This window comes from Rhinopithecus bieti, unplaced genomic scaffold (genome assembly GCF_001698545.2).
Source record: "Rhinopithecus bieti isolate Rb0 unplaced genomic scaffold, ASM169854v2 scaffold_11803, whole genome shotgun sequence".
Taxonomy (NCBI): domain Eukaryota; kingdom Metazoa; phylum Chordata; class Mammalia; order Primates; family Cercopithecidae; genus Rhinopithecus; species Rhinopithecus bieti.
This window is the reverse complement of record NW_016807064.1, coordinates 401583-420802: the sequence shown is the minus strand read 5'-3', so window position 1 is coordinate 420802 and position 19220 is coordinate 401583. Positions and strand designations below refer to the sequence as shown.

General features: G+C 42.6%; 1 protein-coding gene across 1 annotated transcript in view; it reads left to right on the top strand.

The window, feature by feature from the left end:
- Window positions 1–17567, top strand: part of LOC108534472 (uncharacterized) — a 28888-nt gene extending 11321 nt beyond the window's left edge. The window contains exon 4 of the mRNA XM_017879842.1: window positions 17212–17567. Coding sequence (XP_017735331.1) covers window positions 17212–17314 — 103 coding nt within the window. The 3' untranslated portion in view covers window positions 17315–17567. The remainder of the gene's footprint in view (window positions 1–17211) is intronic.
- The last annotated feature ends 1653 nt before the right edge of the window (window positions 17568–19220 follow it).

Below are 19220 nucleotides of genomic sequence, written 5' to 3'. Positions count from 1 at the left end.
GCGGCGCGACCCACTGGACGGACGCGGCCCGGAGCCCCGGGCGCCCGGACTTGGCGGGCCCTCCCTGGGCGGGCGGGTGGCGCGTCGCCCGCGGCCGATCCGGGCGGGGGAGGGGGGCGCTGTAATTGCGGCGCAGCTCGGGTTCCCACGCTCCTATTGTTGGCGACTTTGTTTCCAATTCCCATCACGTGTGCTAATTAGTTAGAGCTGCTGGCTGGCTGGGAGGCGTGTGGCTGGCCTAAAAGCAGAAAGATCACTTCCTGTAGGGAGCCGGACAGGCTGAATACTACTGGGGTTTCTTTCTTTCTCCCTCCTCTGAGCCTCCTTCTCGGCCTCCCAGGAGGGTGGGAGAGGGAAGGGAAGGGAAGGGGAAGAAATGCTGATTGCCGATTGCCGAACAAATGCCACTGAATTGCAATAGCAACCAAAAGCCGGGGTTAGGGGTGGGTTGGGGAATGGAAGGGGAGAGTAAGAGCGGGGAATAGTGGAAGAAACAGGATTAAATGAGAAATTCACATTAGATCTCTAATACTTTACAAAATGCCGTTCACAATTTTGATCAGTTAATCTCGTCAAGATTGGGTTAATGGAGGACTTTTTTTCATTTCCTCCATTCATGTTCAGTTTTTAAAAATCTGTGTTTACCCTCTGAATAAAGCAAGCACAGGCATCATTGTACACTAGGAAAAGAGGAAAAAAAGCGAAGCAAGTCATGACTTTTGAGTCAGTGACTTGCCTCTGGACCTAAGCTTCTGAATTCTATTCATTTTGGCACTACACTTTTAGAAGGGGTGCAGTGAGGTGTCAGAGACTAACGGAGGATAGTAGAAGTTTGAAAAATATACATGGGCCCATTACAAGAAAATGGTGCTATGTTTTTTGGCTTATTGTTGGGTTGCAAGATTTAGGAACGCTCTGGTTCTCCTTATGGAAGTCTCTACTTTGAAAATACCATAATATCCATACTTCCCTATAAACGAGAGGAAAGTGGGCATTTAAAAGAACTCACCTTATATGTGGTAGCAATAAGGGAGGAGATTTTGTCCTTTCTTTTGGAGAGTGGTGGAGGAATGAGGTCAAGAGTAACTCCATTCAACACGCATTTAGCAAGGATGCTTTGAGCATCTCCTGTGTGCTAGGCACTGGGCTAGGGCTAGAGGCAGGGAGATAAAACATCCAGAAGCTATCCTTAAGTAGCTTACAAATCTATTTGAGGAGACAGATATGTATGTAGAGCAACAATTAAGGATGACTCAGGAATGGAGATCTGTACTTGAGACTATGAGGCCAGAGAAGGGCCACGGACCCAGGCAGGGGAATTTGGGGAAACTTTCTGGAGAAGGGATGATTCATTTATCTGACACTTACATGACAAGCAACAATTGTCCAAGAGAAGAAGGGAGGAAAGAGCATTCCAAAAAAAGAAGTAGCAGGGTGTACAAAAGGCCTCCAGGTCAGTGACAGAGTATGAGGCACTCTGCAAGAAGGTGTGCTCAGCGGCAGCACAGGGCTCCAGGGGTAGGCGTGGATGAGCCAGAGAGACAGGAACCATGAAAAGTCTTGTTGAGGAGTTTGGACTTTATCCTAATAGACCTAAAGCAAAGGAGCAAAATAATTAAATTTGTCTTTTAGACAGATTACTTGGGCAGCAATTTAGAGGCGCGATTGAAGGGTCTCAGGCTAGGGCAGGGAGAGGAAATTGGGGACGAACACAATGATCCAGCAATAAGAGATATTATAAGAGACTGAAATGAAGAATGAGGTGAGCCCGATTCAAGAGACACTTCGAATGTGGAACTGACAGAGCATGGGGACCAACTTCACTTTGGCAGTAAGCAACTGGAAAAAATGCGAGATGACTCCAGGTTTCCAAGTTGTACACCTAGATGCATGATGGTGGCATTCACTGGGATAAGCAACCTGGAGGACAAAGAATAGGCTTGTCATGGAGTGAAATGATGAGTTTAGTCCGGGCCATGTTGTGGTAGAAGTGACTGGAAGGTATCCAAATAGGGATATCCAGGAGGCATGTAGATATATGTATATGGAGCTCAAATGGGAAGGGGTGGGACCAGAGATGGAATCAGTAGCAATAAGAGACAGGAAGGCGGTGTAGTTTGCCTGTCCCTTACCAAGCACCTGTGTGACCACCGCTTTGCAAATGCAGTAAGTCCTCACTTAACATAATCAATAGGTTCTTGGAAGCTGTGACTTCAAGTGAAATGCATAAAGAAGGCAATTTTACCATTGGCTAATTGATATAAGCAAGAGTTAAGTTCCTACAGCATGTTTCTGGTTACAAAAACATCAACAAACTTCTAAATAAAGACCCAAAGTACTTGTAATAGTAAACATCGAATAAATGTGAGCTATACATACATCTAAGAAAGATTAATATTATTGGCAATAAGGGAGAAAAAATAAAAAGACAGATGAACAAAAACTAATAATTATTTACCCAATTATTCCAATTCAGTGTCACAGGCTCCTGGAGCCCATCCAGGTAGGTAGTTCAAGACACCAAAAATACTGGGGAAGAATGAAGACATTAGATACATTTTTTTTTTTTCTTTGAGAAGGAGTCTTACTCTGTCACCCAGGCTGGAGTGCAGTGGCTCGATCTCAGCTCACTGCAACTTCTGTCTCCTGGGCTCAAGCGATTCTCCTGTCTTGGCCTCCTAAGTAGCTGGGATTACAGGCACCCGCCGCCACACCTGGCTAATTTTTTATTTTTAGTAGAGACAGGGTTTCACCATGTTGGCCAGGCTGGTCTCAAACTCCTGACCTCAGGTGACCTGCCCGCCTCAGCCTCCCAAAGTGCAGGGATTACAGGCCTGAGCCACTGCACCTGGCCTAGATACACTTTTAAAACTAAGTGTTCAATACTGGAACAATAAATAATTAAATACTGTGAAATACTACAAAACTATTACAAATTTTACAAAAAAAAAATGGATAGCAACATGGGAAATACTTGTAAAGTTAAATGAAACAAAATTTAGAATACAAAATTGTATCTATGCTTTGATTACAACTATGTCAAATATGGTCTATAAATACAATTTTAAAACCTGGAAGAAAATATTCTAAAATATTTATAGCAGATATTTCTGATTCCCCAGTATTATTTATTATATAAGTGATTTATAAATATATCAAAGGCAAAAGAGGGAGAAATAATCTTCCAGTAAACAATTTTAAAGACTTTGAAGTGTCCTCCTCCATTCGAATCTCTATTTCTTTTTGCTTTTCTTCTGTGGGAAAAAGGAAGCAGGGGATCTTAGCTTCAGGAAGTGATGTCAAACATCTTAGCCAATTCTAAGTGCTAGGAAGACAAATTAAGACCTTCTCTTTAATTGGATGTAATCGGTTAAACAAGGCCACCTGTGGCTGAGATGGAGCCAAGTCCTAAGGAGCCCCAGAGACAGCGGCTTCGGTGTTAAGCAGCCCTAAAGGTCAGCACCACCCTCTGGGATGGGCTTTTGATTCTATATCAAGTTACAGGACTGTGCTAACAGAAACATTCTAATCAAAACCTGAGCATGCGATTGGGTTTAGAAAGTGTTGATAAAAGGAAGAACGGTATAGAATTTTACCTTAAGGATTTACTTATTTAAAAATAATCAGCAACCTAGCTAGCAAAGAGTGCCTCCTGTGAGGCAGGTACGTTATTAAGCATTTCACATATAATTAACTTGCTAATAAACCCATGAAATAGATTCTGCTGTTATCACAATCATCTTCACTTTGCAGATGAGGAAACTAAGGTACAGAGCGAGATTAAGTAATTGATTCAATGTCACACAGCTTATATAGGTAAAGCTGAGACTTGAACCCAGACAGTTTGACTCCATCATCTGTGTTCCTAACCACTACACTATGTTGCTTCTCAAGATCTAATATTATTCTTTGCTAGGTAATTGTGAATTCCAAACACACCTTAAATTAAACCTTGCATTTGGAGCAAATATTTGCAGTGCATTGCGATCTCCTCATGATAGCATAATAATTGCACAAGCAGCATTTGGGAAGTGGGAAGGTCCAGTAAAGACTGAATTAGCAAAGCTGAAATTACCAAATGACAACAAATGTCACAGGCACTTTACACATTCAGTATTTCATCTGAGCTTCCAGCATAAGGTTGAGAAGATTTTGTAAGGAATAATTGAGCATTCCCTTGGAAGCAGAAAACTGTTCACACATGGCTTTTTCACAGTGTGGCAGGACTGTCTTTGCCACATCTAGGATAGAATCTGGGTTGGCAATGGAAGAAGACTCCTAAAAGAGTGGATAGCCCGCATTCTTTTTAGCCAAGAATTATGTCCTCAGAAATTCTCCAAAGGTCCAAGTACCCTTTGAACTCCTATATGAAGTGAAAACAAACATCATGATGCAAGTCTAAAAATAAGCTCATCATCTTCTCCCCAAACCAATTCTTCATTCCAGATTCCTTTACTCAGTAAATGGCACTTCCATTACCTAGTTGCCTAAGCTACCAGACATTGTGATTGCCTCTCCCAATATCCATCCTCCCCCAAGCCATGATTGTGAGTACACCATGGTAATGTCATCTTCCTTGCTAGTGATTGGTTGAGGTGGGCAGCTCCAAGTCTGTCTAGCCAATGAAGCATGAGGAGAGACTTGTCCCAAACATCTCAGAAAAAAGAGGCTAATTTCTCCCCCCTATTCTATCTGAACAACAACATCAAAAAATGTCACTGGGGGTGGCCACGAATTGATTTGATGGAAAAACCAGCCTTAGGATGAAGCCAGTGCTAGGGATGGCAGAGTAGAGACAAGGAATGTTGGGCTGATGAACCCATAAGCCCTGAAGCTGGTCCCAGTGGTAAATCTGTTATTTGAGATAATACATTTTCTTCGTTTTTGCCAGCACAAGAAAGGGTTTCAATTTTTTTTGCAACAGAAAGCACCTTCACTGATATATTTTGCACATTCAAATAATCATCAAGTCCAGTTGTATTAGTTCGTTTTTCACACTGCTATAAAGAATACTACCTGAGACTGGATAATTATAAAGGAAAGAGGTTTAATTGACTCACAGTTCCACAGGCTTAACAGGAAGCACGGCTAGACGGCCTCAGGAAACTTACCATCATGGTGGAAGGCGAAGGGGCACCTTCTCCACGAGGAAGCAGGAGAGAGTGAAGAGCAAGTGTAGGGGAACTGCCCTTTATAAAACCATCAGCTCTTGTGAGACTTACTCACTATCACAAGACTAGCATGGGGAAAACCGCTCCCATGATCCAATCAACTCCCACTAGCTTCCTCCCCTGACACGTGGGGATTATGGCGATTACAATTCAAGATGAGATTTGGGTGGGAACACAGAGCCAAACCATGTTACCAGTCTACTCTCCTTCTTAAGTATTTTGAAACCTATACACCTCTGTCCGTCCCCATTACTAATAATGATCCTGATCAGGCTACCAATGAGGTCTCTCATCTGAATTACTCCAAAGTCTCCTAACTAATTCCAAAATACCTTCATTCATTTCAGTAGACCTGAAGACAAAGTAAGAAAAAACATGGGCCAGATGTGGTGGCTCATGCCTGTAATCCCAGCTATGTGGGAGGCTGAGGCAGGAGAATTGCTTGAACCTGGGAGGCAGAGGTTGCAGTGAGCCAAGATCACACCATTGTACTCCAGCCTGGGCAACAAGAGTGAAACTTCGTCTAAAAAAAGAGAGAGAGAGAGAGAAAGAATATGGAAGAATGATGCTATGACAAGCGCAAGATTTCCTTATCTAGTCATAGGGCAAAATTTGAGTGACACCATGCCTCAGTTCATCCTAAAAGACACAAACCTCCACTCTCAGCTCCTCTGAACTAATGGATCGTCTACTGAGTGGGCTTTTGGAACCACCTCAAGGTGGTCATATCACTTCATTCATATCCTCATCTCTGAGACATCCTTTGCACTGGTTGCTTGCTGCCTTGGCAGTAATCCCAAATGACAGCAACTTCAGTTGAGTCCAAGTTATTCCCATCAGTCTTTGGACCAACCTTTATGGTGTGGCTTCACTTGGATACACTGGGGCATCTTTGTAGGAAATGCAGTTATTTCTATCCATCCTGATTTTAGTTAGACTCTACAAGTACTTGGTGATTGTCTACTCTGCTGCGAATGTGCCAGACCTTAAAAAGGGCAGACAGTAAGCATATCCTGTTACCTGCACCCTAGTATTTAACACATAGTTAAATACCCAATATTTAACACATAGTTTTAGTGGTACTCAAAGCTATTTGTTAATGAGAGTTCCCTTTGCCCCACATCCTTGCTAGCATTTTTTATTTTTATTTTTATTTTGAGACACAATCTCACTCTGTTGCCCAGGCTGGAGTGCAGTGGTGCCATCATGGCTCAGTGCAACCTCTGCCGCCCGAGTTCAAGCAATTCTCGGCATTTTTTATTTTTTGTCTTTTTGATAATTTTTTTTTTTAACTGGAGGGAGATGATATCTCATTTTGGTTTTGATTTGCATTTACATGATGGTTAGTGATGAGAATTTTTTCATATCTGTTGGCCATTTGTATGTCTTCTTGTGATATCGGTTCAGATCATTTGCCCATTTTTGAATCAAATTATTTAGTTTTTTGCTACTGATTTGTTTGAGTTCCTTATATGTTCTGGTTATTAAACTGTGGTTGGGCAGTTTGCAAATATTTTCTCCTTTTTTTTCTTTTTTCAACACAGACCTCACTCTGTCACCCAAGCTGGAGTGCAGTAGTACAATCATAGTTCACTGCAGCCTCAAACTACCAAGTAGCTAAAACCACAGTCATGCACCATCATGCCTGGCTAATTTTTATTTTTGTAAAGATGGGGTCTCATTATGTTGCCTACACTGGTCTTGAACTCCTAGCCTCAATCAGTCCTCCCACTTCAGCCTCCCAAAGCACCAGGATTACAGACATAAGCCACTTTGGCCAGGAATCTTTCATTCTTTAGGTTTCAACCTAAAGAATAAAGAATAAAGAAAATCTCTTTACTCTTTTGATTGTTTCTTTGTTGCATAGAATCCTGTTAGCTTGATATAAGCCCATTTGTCTATTTTTTAATACCCTGTTGATGGGAATGTAAATTAGTGCAGCCACAATGGAAAACAGTATGGAAATTCCTCAAAAAACTGAAAATACACCTGCCATATGATCCTGCATTCCCACTGAGATGCATATATGTGTGTGTGTGTGTCTGTGTGTGTGTGTATAATATAAAGAAAAATATATATAAAATACATATATATTATATAAAAGAAAGGAGATCAGGTCAAAGAGGTATCTGTACTCCCATGTTTACTGCAGCACTATTCACAGTAGCTAAGATATGGAACCAACTTACGTGTCCATCAATGAATGAATGGATAAAGAAAGTGTGTATCTATATACACATCGATATGTATATATACAATAAAATACTATTCAGTCATAAAAAATAATGGAATTCTATCATTTGCAGCAACATGAATGAGCATGCAGGACATTATAAAAAGTGAAATAAGCCAAGCACGGAAAGACAAATATTGCATGTTCTCACTCATATGTGGGAGCTAAAAATGTTGATGTCATAGAGGTAGAGAGTAGAATGATAAGGGGGGGTTGGGGTATACAGAGGTTGTTTATGGGTAAAAACATGCAGTTAGATTGAAAGAATAATTTCTAGTGTTCCATAGCACAATAGGCTAACTATAGTTAGCAATAATTTACTGTGTATTTCCAAATAGCTAAAAGTGAACATTTGGAATGTTTCCAACACAAAGAAATAATAAGTGTTTTAGATGATGGATATCCCAATTTCCCTGATTTGAACATTACACATTGTATGCATGTATCAGAATATTACAAGTACCCTTAAAATATGTACAACTACTGGGTATCAATTTAAATAATTGTTAAACGAGTCAAAGAAAGATATATTGGTGAATATGTGTTAGTCAGTACTCCAGCAACACATAATCTATTGAAGAGATAAACATGAATATAGTTTACCACAAGGCTCAATGGTGTATAAAATGCAAAATAAAAACATGTACTGATGTTTATTAGACTCAAGTCTCTCTTCTAAGGGCTTTATGTATATTCCTCTCTTATCTGCGGTTTTGCCTTCCATGATTTCAGTTACCAGTAGTCAACTGTGGTCTAAAAATATTAATTGAAAAATTTCAGAAATAAACAATTAAAAGTTTGACACTGCAAACTCTTCTGAGTAGCATGATGAAATCTCATGGTATCCTGCTCCATTGCGTCCAGGATATGAGTCATCCCTTTGTCCAGCTTATCCACATGCTACCCGCCTGTTAGTCACTTCATCAGATCAAAACAACAGAGTACAATATGTATAGGGTTCAGTACTATCCAAGGTTTCAGGCATCCACTGGGGGTTTTGGAACATATCACTCACAGATTAGAGGGGACTACTGTATTAATTTATTAAATCCTCACAACGACTCTTGAAATACGTACTAGTATTATCTATATTTTTCAGAATAAACTGATGCTCAAAGAGGTTGAATATGTTGCCCAGGATTGCACAGCTAGTGGTGTGAAGAAGCAGATGAATTTGAAAATGCAAGAGGAAGATGTTTATTTAATGAAGGATCTGAGAAAGCATCACATCATGGAAAAATGGGTCTTGAGCTAGACCTTCAGGATGAAGTAGGTATTCAACATGTAAGGGGGTGGGTGGCATATTAGATTGAGTAAGACATAGAAGTGGATTTTCAGGGAAAAACAAATAGTCACATGTGGCTGTTGTGTATGCCTACACCCTGGGTATAGGGTGGGAATTAAGTGAGTGGATATGATGGAAATTACCACTGGGCAGATGGTCATTAGCTCAATTGTGGAGGGTCTCTAGTGGCCTACCCAGCTTCCAATCCCTCCTATATCCTCATAGATATTCTGTAATCTTCCATCCCTAATCAACCTGGGTACTTCTGGTGAAGTTAACCCTATACCCAGGTGCGGAGTAGCTCCTGATTTGCTTAAGCCAATCAACACTTTCCATTCCCCTGGCCACAAGATGGGTTTGACGTTGGGCCTGTGACCCAGCCCTATCCAATCAAGTGAATGTCAGGACTCTTGCCCAGCATTCTGGGACAGAACTCTCTCTCTCTTTTTCTCTCTCCCTTTGAAAGTGTGGAAATGTGTAGTCCACAAGCTGTGGCCTCCTTGCAAGTACAGGGCCAGCCCCAGCCAGACTCAGTACAGAAAGAAGCTGGCACCTGAGGAAGCATGGCAGGGAGACACAAAGAAACTTAGTCCCTGTTCACATCATTGAGCCACTGGATTGAACCATCCTGTAGCCAGTTCTCCCATCTCTGGACCTTCCTGTCACATGAACCTAGAAAGTATCTTTTTTTTTTTTTTTTTTTTTTTTTTTTTTTTTTTTGAGACAGAGTCTCACTTTGTTGTCTAGGCTGGAGTACAGTGGCATGATCATGGCTCACTGCAACCTCCACTTTCCAGGCTCAAGCAATCCTCCCACCTCAGTCTCCAAGCTAGCTGGAACTACAGGCACATGCCACCTTGCCCGGCTAATTTTTCAAATTTTTTGTAGAGACAGGGTTCTACCTGGTTGCCTAGGCTGGTCTCAAACTCCTGAGCTCAAGTGATCTGTGTGCCTCAGACTCCCGAAGTGCTGGGATTACAGGCATGAGTGTGCCTGTATATTACCTGATACATTACCGTGCCCAGAAAGTAAATTTTCTATTTAAGCAGTGTGAGTCAGGTTTTCTGTTACTTGCAATATAAAGTCTTCAATAGTAGGATGTGTGGGGGTTTTTTGTTTGTTTGTTTGTTGAGACAGAGTCTCACTCTGACACCCAGGCTGGAGTGCAGTAGCACAATCTCAGCTCACTGCAACCTCTGCCTTCCAGCTTTAAGCAATTCTGGCACCTCAGCCTTTCAGGTAGCTGGGATTACAGGTGTGCCTCACCATGCCCAGCTAATTTTTATATTTTTACTACAGACAGGGTTTCGCCATGTTGGCCAGGCTGGTCTCGAACTCCTGCCCTCAAATGATCCGCCCGCCTAGGCCTCCCAAAGTGCTGGGATTACAGGTGTGAGCCACTGTGCCTGGCCAGGATGTGCGGTTTTAAATCATTGTTCTGGTAAGTGGTTTAAAAAGCTTACTCCCTGGCCACATGGAGGGTAAATTGGTTGGCAAATCCCAAAGCAAGGGGATGGCTGGAAACCACTGCAATATGCCCAGTGAGAATCAGTGCAGGCAGGAGTTAAAGAGTTGACAGTAGACAGAGAAGATTTGAAAGAAGAAGCATTTGTGCAAAGCTTGTTTAAAATGGGTTGTTAAATTTATCTGGGATTGAAAGCTTCATTTGTTCTTCTATTTAATCCCACTGGAATAAAGGATTGTTTGGAAAAAAAAAAAAAACTTCTAAGATTGTATCAGGTACCTGAAATCTGTTACTACTCTCATCCCTAAGAGAAAGGAAAAGAGGCCATGTAAGGTGGCTCACGCCTCTAGTCCCAGATACGTGGAGGCTGAGGCAGGAGAATCACTTGAACCTGGGAGGCAGAGGCTGCAGTGAGCCCAGATCACATGATTGCACTCCAGCCTGGGTGACAGAGCTAGACTCCATCCCCCCAAAAAAAAAAAAACAAAGGAAAAGAGAATTACCTCCATTAGTTATTGCTCATTCATTCATTATATCCCATATTCCATACTAAATAGTTCATCTTTCCAGGTATTTCTGTCCTTCACATGTTTACAGCCTGATGTCATATCCCTCAAAGTCATCAAGTAATTCAGTTCCACCTACTTAGCTCCTTTAAATCTTTCTTCATGTATCAGATCCTTTCATTCCTCTGCACATAAGAACTTATACTCACATATATTCCCTCCATTCTATTTCACAGCTCTTTAGTGGCAATGTCCCAGTGTGTACAATCTGTTCCATGTGTCCAGACTCGGCAGGAAATAGGGAGCGGGAGAACAGGCAGTGAAATTCTGTAGGTCAAACAGAAGGCTAGGATGGATGCCATTATTGTATTGGGCTTGGAGTGAGAGGACCAGGTTTGCAGACTATCTGTGCTCAGCTGCATGACTTGGGACAAGCTACTTGACCTTTTGAACCTTGGTTCAGTTATAAAACACAAATGATTTTTAGCCCATAAGGGGCTCGAGTCTATCTTATATTCTTCCTTCATCCCCTCTCCTTTATTCCCTGAGGAGAATGAGGGCTGACAAGGATGAATCAAGGGCTTATTCCTGGGCCAACTGGTGAGTAGTGTGGTCTCACCCTCTAAAGAATTATAATCTCTTTGAATTGCAAATCCCTCATGGCTAGTAACTCTGGATAGGTCCTGGGCTACTCTAGCCTAGGAGCCATTCTGCTCTGATAAAGTAAAATAAGCCAGGCCTGCTGTAGGCTTAGAAAGAATCGCCTTTTCCTCTCCTTTGCTTATCTCGTATTTTCTTGAACCAGCCTCTCCTTGGAAAAACTCAGGGCAGAAAAACTGAGAGCTGAGAATTAAGTAAAGCTTGGTGGCAGGCAAGTGAAGCTTGGGGCCTACTTACCACATTGCTGCCTCTGCTCTGTCACGAGGAGCCCTGCAAGCAGTCCAGCCTGGCTTCCGGGCATGCCCCTGGGTTCAGGGGCAAAAGACTTTGCCTTGGCTTCAGCACATGTCTCTGGGGACAGAGGCAAGGCAGTATGGCACTTCATGCTTTCAGATTCTCCTAATCTTTTTCCACCTCAATAGAACTAATCCTAATAGCACCCTCTTAGAGGATTGTTATGACAATGTAATGAGATCATCTAAGTGAAAACTATTCAAAAATGGAAAGTAACAGTCTTGAATTTTAAATTCTTCCTATTTTAGTTTCTTCATCTGTTAAATGTAGTTTTAAAACTGAAAACAAACATACTCATGAGTCTTTTGAGGGATTGCAAGAGGAAAAAAAACGCAATCCAGGAAGGGTGCGGTGCTCACACCTGTAATCCCAGGACTTTGGGAAGCCAAGATGAGTGGATCACCTGAGGTCAGGAGTTCAAGACCATCCTGGCCAACGTGGTGAAATCCCATCTCTACTAAAAATACAAAAATTAGCCAGGTGTGGTGGCATGTGCCTGGCTACTTGGAGGCTGAGGCAGGAGAATCGCATGAACAGAGGAGGCAGAGGTTGCAGTGAGCCCAGATTGTGTCATTGCAATCCACCCTGGGAGTCAGAGCAAGACTCTGTTCCAAGAAAAAAAAAAAAAAAAAAAAAGGCAATTTATAGTCATGGAAATTATTTCATTTTAACTTTATTAACAGTTTTGGCACTGAAATCCTCTATAAAGTGAATATATGGTTAGCCCTCTTATAGGTCTTATGCCTATTAATGATCTTGTAAATCTGCAGAAAATAGGGCCACCCATTTACTATAATGTCTCATTGAGAAGATATAGTTGGTTTTACTCTTAACACTGCACAACTGTTTCAGTTTAGATTCCTGATAATTACGTAAGTCCTAGCAGTAAGAAGCCTCTTCTGATTCACAGTGACCCTACCCCATAAGCAAGATCTGTCAGTCTATTATATAGTTCACATGTATTGTATTGTGCACAATTGCTGACCCTCATGTAGTTCACAAGTAGAAAGCATGGCCCGGCCCTGTAGGAGCTATACTCCAGGCAGCAGGCATTGATCTTATAGATACAAACAGATATATATTTCAGCCAATCTCCTACATATGTTCCAAACATCATGTCTTCCCTAACATAAAGAACTAGACATATTGGGACTTTAAATAAGGTCTAATTTCCTGAAAGCACAGCCAGCATGTCAGGGAGAAAAAACAAAAACAAAAAAACTTCAAGAGTGGAAATGCTATCAAAATATCTGGGAGTTTTCTATCTTTAAGGCAGTAGATGAATGGGTGCCCGAAGATAATTATACTAGACTGGAAGTAAAAATCAGCCAAATAACCGTATGACTAAGAGCAGATCTTGCCAAAGCCTCAGCATTATCATAATGCAGGCGTTACTGCACCCCATCTTCCTTCCTCAAGGGGTGCCTTTGCTGAGCCCTGGTGCTATGAAAGGGCTGAGTCTTTCTCTATTCAATCTCTGCGCCTCTAGTTGGAGGATTCCAGGGGATTCCATGTCAGAGCCCACACCAGAGGCTGGAAAGAAAGAGGTTGGACATGCATTTGCCCCTTGCCCTGGACACCCTGATGCTGGGGAGCTGGCACCATCTGGGAGGAGAATCACAGTGTCAGAGGATAGCATAGACCTTCTGGATCCTGTCACCTGCCCTCATGCCACATAAAGAGAAAGCTGCCAGGCACAGGCCTCCCAGGAAGGGATTGATTCCAACATATCTCTGTCATTTGTCCCATATCTGCTTTTTAAGTACGCAGACTAAGCCAGACCCTCATGACTAAGTATGTACACTGGTGAACAAAAAGACTTCCCAGGTCCCAGAGCAAAGGTGAGGATGAATCCTTCCATTTGGGTTTAAGTTTCTCACCAAAAGAGATCCAGGCCTCCTGTTTCCTCACTAGTGGATCTTAAGGGCATCTCTGCCTTGACAACCCTAACACTAATATCTAACACTCAAAACTTTCCTTTTTCTCAGCATAATGTTACTGGTAAAATACATTTTTTATATATTAGCCCTGCCCTTCTTACATGGGGGTGCAGTGGGCTTCCTCCGGCTAGTTTGAGGCCACTAGCCTCAAACACTTTGTGTTCACTCTCTGAATAACCCAAGGAAATGGCCACTACAAATTCTGTGGATTCAGCTCCTGCCTGACAGAGGGAGGTAAGAGTAGTGGTTGGGGTGCGGGAGTTTCACTTCCTCAATGCCTGAACCTCAGTTAGCACTTTAGAGGACAGAGGGAAGATTCTGAAATTTTCTGTGTAGGAATTCAAAGTGATTACTTGACTAAATTTGCATTTCTGAGACAAGCATTTGTAATCACCCCTAAATAAATGATAAATTTCATTCTGTCCCAGAGTCTGAATCAATTAGATTTTGATGGATTTCTATTTTGTGGGTGGAGACAGAGAACATGCCTTGGGGCTAAGGGACTTGCAGGAGGTGACTCTGCTCACGCAGACTCTTGACCTTTCACCAAGGATGGCTTGGGCGTGCCGGGTTAACAGGCTCCTAAACCTGCCTGGAGCAGTACAAAAACAAACATCAACATTCTCTGCACAGGCTGAAGCTCTGAAATGTTCCAGCAACCCACATTACAGAATGCAATTTCAATTCCAATTAACCATATCACTAAATCATTCTAAAGTCACCTGGGGCAGTGTATTGCAAATTGACAGCCACTGCCCACTCAGTTTAACAGGCAATGGCCAGTGTTTTCTAAAAATAAGAAAAAGAGTATAATAGAAAATATTTGAGTACTTTGCACATTATGAAGTATTGTTTTATGAAATACTTAGTTCAGGCAGGTAAGTAGGTGATGCATCATTACTGTGGGCTGGATCATAATATACAATGCATTTTTACTATGCTCTTGGTCAGAGCAGACAAACAATGGCCAAAGTGTGCTCTCATCATTTAGTCCTCCCTTTCTTTGCAGTGGCCCGATCTCAGCTCACTGCAAGCTCCGCCTCCCGGGTTTACGCCATTCTCCTGCCTCAGCCTCCTGAGGAGCTGGGACTACAGGCGCCCGCCACATCGCCCGGCTAGTTTTTTGTATTTTTTTTTTAGTAGAGCCGGGGTTTCACCGTGTTAGCCAGGATGGTCTCGATCTCCTGACCTCGTGATCTGCCCGTCTCGGCCTCCCAAAGTGCTGGGATTACAGGCTTGAGCCACTGCGCTCGGCCTCTTTCTTTCTTTTTTATTTTTTTTCAATGGGTCTTTACAGCATAAACTGGAAAGCCTGCTAGACAAATTCTGCAAGAAGTGCAAAAATTCTGCACTTCTTTTTTTTTTTTTAACTCTTCTTTTTCAGTGCTGCCAAACAAACAGTGTGTTTCATTATCATTCCCTTGCATTCATATTCCCCAGAGATACCAAATAGCCTCTGCATACCCATCAGGGTTTTACCTGCCTTGAAGGAGTGATTGCAAGACATATATTACTTTTTAGGATGGGAACAGCATGGGTAAAATGAGAGTCACTCATGAAAATTCCATGCATTTTGCAGAACTTAACAAACTGATCACACACACACCTTTTCTTTTTCTGGTCAAAGTCATAAGTCGTTTTAAGGATTTGGTCTGAGATTCATCAGAGTCCCATGCATCGTGACACCTTCTATTGCTAGGCTTCTAAAACCCTGTGTATTTGCACAGGTCCTCTGTGGACAGTGAGCTGGACTGACCTCACAACCCTCCAGGATGTGCAGTGGCTGAGAATGACCCAATCCCAGCAACTTTCTGCAGCCAAGGGGTTAATCCTCCCTGAGCTGAAGCCTGACATGGTGTGAACCACAACCTCCCCCTCACAGCTGTTTTAGCATTTCATATGCCTGACAAGAAGCATTTATGTCTGACCTAAACCTCACCTGTTGCAACGTGACTCCATTCATTCACTCTGTCACCAGAGTGACGGTCACCAGATATTTGTGGAGCCCCTGCAATGGGCTTGTCATTGCACGAGGTGCTGCAGAGCTCACAGTTCCGCCACAGAGACAACACACTCATAAATCACAATGCCAGGCCACATGTGTGGCAAAGGCCGTGAGGCTCTAGGTGTGCAGAGAGGGGACAAAGAGGGTTGGCCTTGGAAGGTCTGGTGTGGCTCACAGAAAGGCTGGTTATGACTTGCAGTCATGTAAGTGCAGATGAAGAATAGTTGATATCTTCCTCCTATGATTAATTCTCCTCAAACTTCTCTTTTGACTCTTGATGAAATATTCTCAATGAATTTTTCCTTTTATATCCAACTCTTAGTCCTTCCAGCAATTTTATCTTCAAAGTCTGTTAATTTTCTGTCTCTCCTTGCTGTGGGGTGAATGTTGTGTCTCCCTAAAATTCGTTTGTTAAAATCCTAAACCCCAAGTATAATGGTATGAGGAGATGGGGCCTTTAAGAGGTGATCAGGTTATGAAGGTGGAGCCCTCACGAGTTGATTTAGTGCCATTATAAAAAGACCCCCCAAGAGACCCTCGCCTCTTCTCCCATGTGAGGATACAGAAAAAAAGACAGTGTTGATGAACCAGGAAGGAGGGTCCTCACCAGACGCTGAGTCTGCCAGCACTTTGATCTTGAACTTCCCAGCCTCAGAACTGGGAAAAATAAATTTCTATTGTTTATGAGTTATCCAGGTTATAGTGTTTTGTTATAGCAGCCCAAATGGACCAGGACTCTCCCTGTATAATGTAAGTTCTACGAAAGTAAGGACTTTGTCTATTTTGTTCCTTGCTCTACCTTCAGCATCTAGTACAGTGCCTGGCAATAAATATTTGTTCAACAAATGTATGAGCCCATTTTCTATGGGCTTCATTAGGCTGAGATGGGGATGGGGGCTAATGTTTAAAATGGGTTCCTATTACAAATAATGAAACCAACATCTCAAGCTCTGCTTCCTACCCATTGTTGTAGGACCTCCATCCCCTCCAGGTCTCTCCTGCTTGTTTCTGAGCATTCCTGGAGATGTTTTCAGTGTGCACAGGAACAAGTGCTGAAGATGTGGCTACCACACTAGAAATCTCAACAAGCTGAGGAGGTTCTGTGTTCTCTAAAGCCCTCTGTGCATCACAGCCACGGCTGTAAGCCATGAAGAAAGGGAAAGAACACCTCCTTCTCGCCTTGTATAACCTCTTCTCGCAAAGGCACCAAAGCACTATGACGCTATGCTTTGTAGTTGGAGGTTTTGTATTGAAAATACTTCCCATATTTACTTACAGGTCTTATTTCCTCTGGATCCAGACATGAGTACAGGAAGAGCTCATCTGAGGACAAGGAGCAGTATTCAGACTCTCTCCTTCCTCCCTGCTGGTCATCAAGACATTCAGATTAGCTGAACTTAATAGGCCAGCTCTTCCTTAGGGTGAGGGACTCCCGCGAGGCTATTCAGCGCCCTCTGCAAAGGAGTCTACTCTCTTAGCCCACTAACCATTACCAGGCTGTCTAGATTCCAGCAGTGACCATGTTCAACCTTGAGCTTGAGAGCCACTACAAAATCCTTTCTTATAAATAGAGCTTTGGATTGGCATAGAAATTTGGCATGTACCTGACCAAGCCTGTGTATATGTCATTGGTATTTTATGTAATATTCTAGAGCTTGCATGTGTCCAGAAAGTCTAGTGAATTCGACCATGAATCCAGACATGGCCAGTGGCTACATCCTGGGGGAAGACACTGTGCTTCTCTCTGACCCATGAACACTCTGCTAGTCAAGCTCTCTGTCACAAAGACAACTTGAAGAGACAGTGTGGACCTCAGAGAAGATACCATCATCACTCTTACCACTACAACTGTAGTGAATAGGACCCCTATTATTCCTTAGATCAAAAGGACAGCTCATTCAACAGTGTCTTCATGGCACGCCAGCAATTTGCATAGGATGTTCATAATTGCACTTTGATTATCTAGTGCTTTGTGGATGTGTTGTGTATTCTAGAAATCCATTTGCAACATGGAGGCAAATTATCTCTTTTGTTTGTTTGTTTATCTGAAAATCAACAAATGGTTATAGAATGCCTACTATGTGCCAGGGACTTCTGGTCACAGCCTCAAACAAAAGAGATTTTTCTGTATTCTATTCTTCTGTAGCTTACCATAAATAAGAGCATTACATAGGTAAGAAAACAGTTAAATAATAAGATAATTTCACAGAATCATAACTTTGGGCCTGGTGTGATGGCTCATGCTTGTAATCCCAGCACTTTGGGAGACCAAAATGGGAGGATCACTTGAGCCCGGGAGTTCAAGACAAGCCCTAGCAACATAGTGAGACCACTCCCCCTAGCCCCGAAAAAAAAGGAAAAATTAGCCAAGAATGGTGGTGCACACCTGTAGTCTCACTTACTCTGGAGGCTGAGATGGGAGGATTGCTTGAGCCTGGGAGGTGACGGTTACGAGCCCAGAAGGTGAAGATGAAGGTTATTGCTTGAGCCCTGGTGGTGAAGCTAAGATGGTGCCACTGCACTCCAGTCTGGGCAACAGAGCAAGACCCTGTCTCAAAAAAAAAAAAAAAAAAAAAAAGAAAAGAAAAGCTAAATTTTATGAAAAAAATTATACAAAATAAATTCTATGAAAAGAATTATGCAGAGCAGTCTGACACAAAAGGTGGCTGGGATTTGCTGGCCTATGTCAGTCACATCCCCCTTGTCCCTTGCAGTTTCTAGAGTACATGCCAGAAGGTGAAATGCTTGTTTCCCCATCTCCCTTACTGCTAAGGGAGGAGCAACCTGACACAAATCCATGGCTCCAAACAAAATATCCTGAGGAACACTTTCCTGCCCAATAAAATGCAGAGCCAGAGCCACATAAGAAAAGACTTTGATCCTTTAAACTCTCCCTTCTCCTTGTTTGAAACAAAGACATAATGCCCAGAGGCACAGCAGCTATCTTGCAATCATGGAGTGATCATCACATGGAAGAATGTCATGGTGTTAATGACTACCGCAGAGTAGGAAGCAAGAAGGAGCCTGCATCTCTGCTGTCACCACTGAGCCCTGCAGAGCCTTCACCTAACTACCCTGGACATCTTCATCTGTGTGAGACAAATAAAGCTCCATCCATTTAGGCCTTTGTTAAGTTTGTTTTTATTTGGAGCCAAACACTTTACTAACTACTAGAGAGGCATACAGTTGTGGGTCAGAAGCCACTTTAGGCCAGTCATGGTGCCTCACGCCTGTAATCCCAGCACTTTGGGGGTCCGAGGTGGGCAGATCATGAGGTCAGGAGTTCGAGACCAGCCTGGCCAACATAGTGAAACCCCACCTCTACTAAAAATACAAAAATTAGCTGGGCATGGTGGCACATGTCTGTAATCCCAGCTACTCAGGAGGCTGAGGCAGAAGAATAGCTTGAACCTGGGAGGCGGAGGTTGCAGTGAGCCGAGACCACGCCATTGCACTCCAGCCTGGGTGACAGAGTGAGCCTCTATCTCAAGAAAAAAAAGCTAAAGCTAGTTTAACCATGTGGTTATGGAAGTCTTCTCGGAGGAGATGACATTTTAGTTGAGACCTAAATGATAAAAAGGAGCCAGCCATGTAAAGATCTGGGGAAAAGAATTCCAGGCAGAAAGAATAGCAAGTGCAAAGGCCCTTAGACAGAAATAGG